Raw genomic sequence first — 10,048 nt, forward strand, 5'->3', positions numbered from 1 at the left:
ATAAAGTATCTTGCTCAAGAACACAACACACAGCCCGGCCCGGGATTCGAACTCACAACCTCACGATCGTAAGCTCGACGCTCTAACCACTGAGCCAGGCGCCTTTACTGTAAACTATAAATATATTGACAAGAAATCATCGGGCACAGGGAGAACAGCAAGAGTCAAAACAATGAAATACATCATCCTTATTAATACTTCCCAAAAATTCAAATACTTGAGAACTTGAGATGGTGTATTTTCACAAGACGCATGATTTATTAAGGTTAAAAGAAACTTAGATACACCACGTTGAGTTGCTGAATCTAAACAAGTATGGTCACTCTTTTTTTTTTATAGACGCAGGAGTGGCTGTGGTAAGTAGCTTGCTTACCAAACACATGGTTCCGGGTTCAGTCCCACTGCATGGCACCTTGGGCAAGTGTCTTCTACTATATATCCTCGGGCCGACGAAAGCCTTGTGAGTGGATTTGGTAGACGGAAACGGAAAGAAGCCCATCGTATATATATATATATATATATATATATGTATGTGTGTTTGTGTGTCTGTGTTTGTCCCCACTATCGCTTGACAACCGATGCTGGTGTGTTTACGTCCCCCATAACTTAGGGGTTCGGCAAAAAGAGACCGATAGAATAAGTACTAGGCTTACAAAGAATAAGTCCTGAGGTCGATTTTCTCGACTAAAGGCGGTGCTCCAGCATGGCCGCAATCAAATGACTGAAACAAGTAAAAGAGTAAAAAGAGAGTATAGCAAAGAAAGAATTTACTGAATCGTGATTATGCATTGAATTCACCGATTGATACTTCTAATCGTATCACATTTCATAACAATTTCTATAAATGTCACATAGTTTTTATGTTTTATGATAAGCGTAATTGTTTCTTCAATATTTTATCCCTTTACATGATACAGGTGGCTATATAACAATGAAATCACAGATGTAGAAGAAGGATCCTTCAAAAGCATTCCAAATTTACACACCTTGTGAGTTGGATTAGTTTTGTTGATACTCTTTCATTTTCAATACATTCTGACATCTCTTTCTCCCTATCTCGATCACCCGCTTTATGTACACGTGTGTGTGTATCTGTGAATGTATAGTGAGTGCCAATTCTGTATAAAAATCTTTTACAGTGGATTAGCTCTTAATCCCTGTAGAGTAGAATTCTGACCAAATGCTTGTCAGACATGACCCACATTTGTAAATACATATTTAGGACTACATGTGTAAATATTTTAATAAGTGTTGTGTGATGTGTAAGGCATTTAGTTCCTATTCACTCCTCAATACTCTATACAATCAATAAATATATTACTTGGACGTGTATTATTTATAACACTATACACACAAACACACACACATTTTCATCCATACATACAAATACAAAATGCATAGACTGAAGACGTTGCGTGTACCTAGCTACTTATTTATTGTCATATGTATGTATGTATGTATGTATGTATGTATGTATGTATGTATTTATGTATGGCAAAATTTATCACCACTTAAAAGTGGATGTTGTGTTGGATATTTACTACGAGAGACTCTCTCGTACAGTCTTTTGATGCGTATAAGCACTTCTTGTTTATATCATCAGACAATCAATGTCACCTTTGTTACCAGATCACGTGATTTCAGCCTTCTTTGGCCTTGCTAATGGTAGATATCTGACTACTGGTAATAGCAGTATTTGCTCCACCACTATGTATATTGTTGGTGGAGAAATTACTGCTAGTTAGATAGATGACTGGAGTTTTTTATGGCCGAACATCGGGAGGTATGTCAAACCCTTAAGTGGCTATGTAGACAGATCCTTGAACGACTGGTTCTGGCGTAATTGGAGCAAACATGTAAGGTTTGGTCAGATGGAGTTGGGTCGATTCTTTCCTTCTTTGGCATTTCTTATCTGCCATAGTTGCTTCTTCACGGAAGCGTATATCGTGGAACTGTACACTCATCGAAGGAACGCAAAAACAATGAAGTCCTCCAGGAGGCCAACGTTCCTAACATTGAAACTTTATTGTTGCTCAGATATTTCAGATTAGTGGGTGACATCTCACGCAAGACAAAATCCAGAAGATGGAGGACCATATTCTATAGAGAACTCAGGCAGGGCAAAGGAGACAACGTTTCAGAGACCAGCTGAAACGCCAGCTCAGCCTTTTCAAATATTTTTCAAGATGAAGACATGTTCAGAATTAGGTTCGTAAATTCAACTGGTGGGAGGCAAGCGTGCTTATTGATATATTTTATAATTTCGTTAGGATTATTATCACTACTATCTGATGAAGTTACATGAAAATTTGAAAATTGTTTTGGCTTCAATAAAATAGTATATTATTCTATCTTTCGCATTCGAGTACAATTTTTCTTCCTTGTTTGTGTATATGTATGTCTATATATATATATATATGGGTGTATGCATGTATGTGTGTACGTATGTAGATATGAGTGTGTATGTATTTACGTGCATGCAATAATTTTTAATATTTTATCGCAAATCAGCTCCATACGATTTTTTTATGAATTCCGTTTCATTACAGATCACTTCTTAATAACAAAATCACGAATATTAAAAATGGAACCTTCCAAAAACTTCCCAATTTAAAGAGCTTGTAAGTTGGATCAGGCTTGTTTATGCTATTACATTGAACGATACATTTCTAAATAATATACGTCTTATCTTTATATTTCCTTTCTCTTAATCTCTCTCTATGTATATATGTGTAAGTATATAGCACACACATACACATAATATATATATATATATATATATATATATATATATATATATGTATAAGATATATATATATATAACTCACTGGATCTTGCTCCCTATTTCCCATATAATTGTCACTTAATTACTTAGTTCATGATTAGCGTAATTCTTTATAGTCATAACGTTTTAATATTTTATCACACATCTGCTCTGTATTTTTACTTTCATGTTACAGATATATGGAATATAATCAAATTAATAAAATTGAAAAAGCAACATTCCAGAACCTTGCCAATTTAAAGAACTTGTAAGTTGAATTTAACATGATATTATTTCGTTAACAATGCATTTCCAAATATCAACTGTCTTCCTCTTCTTCTATTTTTCTCTTTGATCCTCTCTCTCTCTCTATCTCACAATCTTTTTGTCTGTTTTCTCTCACTCTCTCCTTCCTTCTTTCTCTTCTTATCTCTCCCACTTTATTTTCCTCTTTCTGCACGCACACACACCTACATACACACACACACACACACTCTCTCTCTCTTTCTCTCTTTCTTTCTTTCTCTCTCTCTCTCTATACGTGTGTATGTAAATACACACACTATATGCACACAAACAGGCATATGTATATTTCTCTCTCTCTCTCTCTCTCTCTCTCTCTCTCTCTCTCCGTGTGTATGTAATTGTGCAACTACAGTGTCTAAATGAGGAAATAATTTCGAATTTCATCCAAGTTTTTACATCTACATACAAGATGACTACAAACCTATGTACTGAAACCCAAATATACAGATGTACATATACACATAGAAGGAAAATAATACATTCAGCACTGGGGTATGTCGTCCACCACAACTCAGATGTTGTTACTCATCACCACAATCCACAGGAGTAAGGAGTAAAAGTATGATTTTGTACATCAGACATTAAACTAGATTTCTCACCTATTAACTATTCGTTGTCTTTATAAAATAGTGTTTGATAAATAACCTACAAAAATTCACACATAGATAATATAATACAGAAAATATAAAATCAACAAGCAAGAAAATATTAAGGCACTGCAAGTTTTAAAAAGCTATGGTACAATTAGCTACTCGTTATTGATAAATACAATACTTTTGAAACAGGCATTGGTATTTGTATTTATGTCAGTTTTAATCCTGATTTCTTGTTACTTGTAAGCATCATAGGTTTTCTTCATTTTATCCTAAACCTAATCGTTAATCCGTAATATCTAATATTTTATCACAAATTTGCTCGATACAATTTCTTATGAGCATCTTTTAATCTTTCAGACATTTGGATAATAATAAAATCATGGGTATTGAGAAAGAAACATTCCAGAATCTTACCAGTTTAGAAGCCTTGTAAGTTGAATCAGACTTGTTGATATTGTTTCACTGACAATACATTTATAAATATTGAATATCGGCATCTTCCCTTTTATCTCTAACTCTTTCTTTCAATATAAATACCTCTCTTATCCATCAATTTGATTTCCCTTCCCCCTTTCCTCCTCCAGATAGATAAATAGATAAATTAATAACTGTTTGTCACAGGCCCATGCAACCTAAAATTTGTAGCTATTGCTACTGTCCGGAAGTTGTGGTATGACATATTAACAATATCCTTAGACTTGGCTAACCCATGACAACCCGAGCTACTAACTCATGACAACACCTCACCCTCTCATGAATTGATGTCACTAATATACCATACCCAGCTTGCAAATACATTGGCAAAATCTACCTACCAACATCCTGTCCAAGCACGCGAGCCTAAAGATAAAAAAGAATTGTTGCTGCTTTTCAACCATCTGTAATTTCTACATGATAAGTGTCCGCGTGCATAGAGATGGGAGCAAACTGCTGCTTTACTCAGTGATTACTCCTCAAGAAAACAACAGGACAAGGGATAAACACATAACCGAAGTAGTCTATAACCTGCAGAACAATATGAAGAGGTATGTGAGCTGTAATGTTTGAATAACATATTTGTAAGTGTTGCACAAAAGATATTAAACGGCTAATATGGTTACAAACGAAACTGAACCAAAGCCACGCAAACCACATACAAGGTCACAGCAAATAATAAACAAAGAATTATCATCATTGTCACCAAACCAACTTTCGCACCAATTTTACTATTAAACATCAGAAGCCTGTAATAGCTCAATAATAGAAACAGTATTTCTTATTTGAGAAAGCAGCGAGCCGGCAGAATCGTTAGCACGCCGGGTGAAATCCTTAGCAGTATTTCGTCTGTCTTTATGTTCTGAGTTAAAACTCCGCCGAGGTCGACTTTGCCTTTCATCCTTTCGGGGTTAGTAAATTAAGTACCAGTTACGTACTGGGGTCGATGTAATTGACTGGTCCCCTCCTCCAAAATTTCAGGCCTTGTACCTTGAGTAGAAAAGAATACTTTAATGCGGCGAGCTGGCAGAAACATTAGCACTCCGAACGAAATTCTTAGTGGTATTTCATGTCTTTACATTCTGAGTTCAAACTCCACCGAGGTCAACTTTGCCTTTCATCCTTTCGGGGTCGATAAATTAAGCACTTGTGCCTATAGTAGAAAAGAATATTTCATACTTAAGAGATCTTACTGCATGCAATCAGACAATATGCATAGCACTTACAGAAATACATCTATTTGCAATCATAAATGATGCAGAAATTCACATATCAAAGTATGCTGTGTTTCATTGAAACAAAAAAGGGAAGAAGTTCAGAGAGAATTGCCGTGTACATCCACAATATTGTCGTAACATTGAAACTCGGTATATGACACACTAATAATGCATATAAAGCACCTTGATGTTGTAACATGTACATCAAATCATTCTAACGACATCCACATTGTGACCCTGTAGTTCTTGTTCACTTCCGGGTTAGCTGTGAATGTTTAATCCTATGACAAAAGGAGTTTAAACGGTGACCCTTCCCAACGTTTTTTACATTAGGAAGTACATTGTGCAATATTTTCATCTTTATGAATTTTGACAGGACCTTTGACGTTGGCTTCTGCGAGGGAGTACCTTTAGTTGCTGTTGGACAATCCTAATTCTAGTTTGACCTAACACAAATACTAAAAAAAAAAACGCTCCTGTTGTAACCTTGGAATTTTAATTATACACGTAATGTCCTATTCTGATAAGTTACCATTGGATATATCAAACAGTATATCAACCAAATTGTTCACCAATTAATATCAGGGTGCATAATTTTTTTTCCCTATAAATATCATTTAGTTCTATATTTTGTGAAAAAACTAATTCCGTAGCCATAATATTTTATCAAAAATCTACTCCAAAACATTTATTACAATTCCATTTGTTTCAGATATCTGTATAAAAATGAAATAAAAAATATTGAAGAAGGTGCCTTTCAAAATCTTGGTAATTTAAGAATGTTGTAAGTTGGATTAACAATAAATTTCTAAATATTAAGTATCTTCCTTGCTAGCTTTCCTCTCTCTCTCTCTATCTCTCTCTACGTATGTATGCATGTATATATATATATATATATATATATATATATATATATAAAGCAAATAAGTAACAAGGATGTCATGGTGTTGTTACTTATTTGCTTTTTATTCACCTTACTTCGAGCTGTGCGGATAATACCAGACTGACTTGGTGCCTCAACTTAAGTACCTAATTCAACTGAATCTTAACTATTTCTTAACTCGTCAAATATATATATACTGTTATTCTTTTACTTGTTTCACACATTAAACTGCGGCCATGTTGGGACATCACCTTGAAGAATTTTAGTAGAATGAATTGACTCTAGAACTTTTATTTTTTAAGCCTGGTATTATTCTATCATATCTTTTTTGTCGACCTACTTAGTTATGTAAACACACCAACACTAATTGTCAAATGGTGATGGGACACAAACATATATATATACAACAGGCTTCTTTCAGTTTCCATCTACCAAATCCACTTGGGAGGTCTGAGACTGTAGTAGAAGACACTTGTCCAAAGTGCCATGCAGTGGGACTGAACCAAGAATCATGTGGTTGGGAAGTAGGCTTTTTACCTCGCAGCCACTCCTATATAAATCAAAGTATACAATATTGTAGATCCATTATGGCCAATCTCACAAATCGGTTTTGCACAAGGTATTAGACAATCAAACAATCATCTAGTAACTGCGCTCATCAGAGTTGACCAGCATGAAAACATTGATGATTGCTCTCTTTTACTGGAGGTGAGAAATTGTCACATGTGATTTATGGGTGCTGTGAAAAAGACAAAAAACGAAGATTTATGGGTGCTGTGAAAAAGATAAAACGTGAAAGGCAGTCAATGAACAGAATCCATCAAGTGTTATGTCCCTTGCTCTCCCCAAAACCTTAAGTGCTGGTTGTCAGCAAACTTGGAGTGATGTTCGGGGTTTTAGGATGAGGAACTAGGCGGGCACCAAATCATCTTACCTTAAATATGTATATTTGTGGATGGTTTGGTGAGCTTAAAACTTTACTGGGTTCTTGGGTGGTGATGATTGAAGGACCGATGTTGGAGGTCATAGCATTTATAATCACAACAGAACCCGTAGTTGAGCAGTCACATATTTTCTATCATGTGGACATGACATCAAACATTCGCTTCTGCAAGTGTCTGGGTGAAGAGAGTTTTTAACATAATTCCTTTGTCGCCTTGCTTAGCCAACGCTTACACCTGTTGTTGAAATAAGGCTTGCACTTCTCTAGGACTCTCCACTTGATGTTATGATTTATGGTGCTTTCCATCAACGTCCATACATATCTGGCCAGATCTGTGGCATTGTGTCTCTCCTTCACATTAGAGGAAAACTTAGGGTTGTTGAATCTGGTACTGAAAGGACCTTCTATCGTGTCCACATACTGCTGCACATTTGACTGCCTGCTGGTGTGCTTTGGCGTCACCTATGCCTCATATATAGCTGTCTCTGTTTTACCGTGGCTGTGAAAAGGACATGTTGCCCCAGCATGAGCATCTTGCCTCTACTACAGATATGAGCCTATCAATTAATATTTACTATACGTTAGATGCCCCGCTAAAGTAAACTCTTAAAGTGTGACTATCAAATATTTTCAAGGAATTACGGTTAGAGATAACATGTGTGAACCACAACACTTTCTGCTGCTGCTTTACTCGGTGAGGATAATGCCGGGCATCTAATTAATTTGTGTGTGTGAATGTGTTTATGTATATGTTAGCGTTACTGTAGATCTGTGTATGTGTGAATACATGAAGCGTATCAGTGCGTGCACGCGCGTGTGTGTGCAAGTTTGTCTATAAACATTTTGTTGTGGCTTATCTATAGTATATTTAGAATACATTGATTATGCATATATCAAGACACTGCTGTGTGATTTGTAAAGGATTTAGCTGCTAGTTTTAACAAAGTTTATACTCCACTCATGATGACATCGTAGTGTATACACATATGTAAGTATGTATGTGTATATATATATATGTGTGTGTGTTTGTGTTCACACTCGTGTTGAGTACTTACACACACACACACACACACACACACACACACACACACATACACACACATACATAGATATTTGTATGTGTGCAAGATACATATATATGTATACATATGTATGTAGATAGATAGATATTTTGTTAAGTTAAGAAGCGGTGCATGATATTAGAATTTTCAACTCAAATATAACAAACTACTCCAAATTTTTGTTAGAGTATCCACATAAGTGGAGTCTAGACTGACTCGTCTGTATTGGCATTGAGTTATATAAGTTGTAATAATGAAGTCAAATCAAAGAAGGATATTTTGAAATCATTTAATATGAACGTTTCAGGTTTATGTAATATGTATGATAGGAAATCCATCCATTATGTAAACTTTTCTCAGTTAAAGCATTTCAAAAATTTTTTGGATGTTTTAACTGAGCAAGGTTTATGTAATTGATGCATTTCCTATTATATATATTACGCAAATCTGAAGAGCACATATTAAATTTAACCAAAATATCTCTATTTTTCATTTTCTGTAAATAACAATTTTTTATCTTGTATTAAACTTAATTCTTTAACCCTAATATGTTATATTTTATGACAAATCTGTTTTGTATGGCTTCTTATTGGTTCCATTTTTATGTTACAGATCTCTCCTTCATAATGACATCACGTATATTGGGGCAGGAACTTTCAACACCCTTGGAAATTTAAGGACATTGTAAGTTGGATCTGACATGCTGAAAGAGTTTCGATAACACTTCTAAAAATTCAATGTCTTCGTTTATCACTTTTTCTCAGTTTATCTCTCCTAGTCTCTCTTTTTTTGTCCACATATACTCTCTCTCACTCTCTTTGTCTTTCTCTCTCTCACACACACAGGTCTGTGTCTTTACGTGAATGCATGTGTGAAATTTAAGCATATGAGGTATCATGTATTTACACTGTCTTCCTTGACTTTTTGTGTATAATATTATGCATAACATATGTTTATGAACTTAATAATTTCTGATAGCGAATCTGATACGTAGTAAGAAATTTTCCAGCTGATCTGAACTCACAAGGCACATAAAAGTTCATAATCAAGATGTTGTGCCGAGAGAATACTTACTTGCAACACACAGATATGAATGCCACATCTGCAACAAAAAATGCACGCGACTTTCTAGTTTTAAAAGCCACTGCATGTATCGACAATAACATCAAAGTTTCGACTAGCTTTGCTTTTATTGGATTGACAGTCCAATAAAGGCCATGAAGACCGAAACTTTGAAGTCACTGTCAACACTATTCTTGTAAAAAGAATAATAAATGTTCTTTGCAAAAAATGTCCTGTTATCTTTCAATTTAATGTAAAATTGCTGTTATCATCTCTTCTCTCGCGCACGTCTATCTTAGCATTCATAATAATTTTTCTATCGTCTTAGCTTAATAGCCCTCACTGTTTGTTTTTACTGTCTTGTCCTCACTGTCCTGTTCTTACTGATTTTACTGTCTTGCTCTCACTGTCTTGTTCTTGTTAACACTTTCACCCTCCGCAAAAAATTCCAAATTTTATTTAATTTGCTTTGCGGGAAGGACTGTTCCAACGAAGTCGCGTATTGTCCTTGCCTTCGAAACGCAGAGTAGATGGAACAGGGACAACTGACGAAGGGTTATACTCTTCATGTTGCATGTCTCGTTTCTTTGTTTGCTTTTTTCATTGTTCGAAAAAAATTCGTTTTCTATTTTCGTCTTTACGTTTTCGTTTCTCATTGTGTTTAACGTTTTTCTGATGTCCTGTACCCATATATGCATGTATGTATACAGATAGATGTAGGTATGCACATATATATATATAG

General features: G+C 35.2%; 1 protein-coding gene across 1 annotated transcript in view; it reads left to right on the forward strand.

Annotated features, from left to right (window-relative positions):
- The window catches only part of LOC106882527 (uncharacterized), a 100,415-nt gene that overhangs the window by 32,703 nt on the left and 57,664 nt on the right, over nucleotides 1-10,048 (forward strand). Inside the window, exons 13-18 of the mRNA XM_052965891.1 lie at nucleotides 918-989; nucleotides 2,550-2,621; nucleotides 2,961-3,032; nucleotides 4,024-4,095; nucleotides 6,070-6,141; nucleotides 8,857-8,928. Of these exons, the coding sequence (XP_052821851.1) occupies nucleotides 918-989; nucleotides 2,550-2,621; nucleotides 2,961-3,032; nucleotides 4,024-4,095; nucleotides 6,070-6,141; nucleotides 8,857-8,928 (432 nt within the window). The remainder of the gene's footprint in view (nucleotides 1-917; nucleotides 990-2,549; nucleotides 2,622-2,960; nucleotides 3,033-4,023; nucleotides 4,096-6,069; nucleotides 6,142-8,856; nucleotides 8,929-10,048) is intronic.

The sequence above is a fragment of the Octopus bimaculoides genome, chromosome 2 (genome assembly GCF_001194135.2).
Source record: "Octopus bimaculoides isolate UCB-OBI-ISO-001 chromosome 2, ASM119413v2, whole genome shotgun sequence".
Taxonomy (NCBI): Eukaryota; Metazoa; Mollusca; class Cephalopoda; order Octopoda; family Octopodidae; genus Octopus; species Octopus bimaculoides.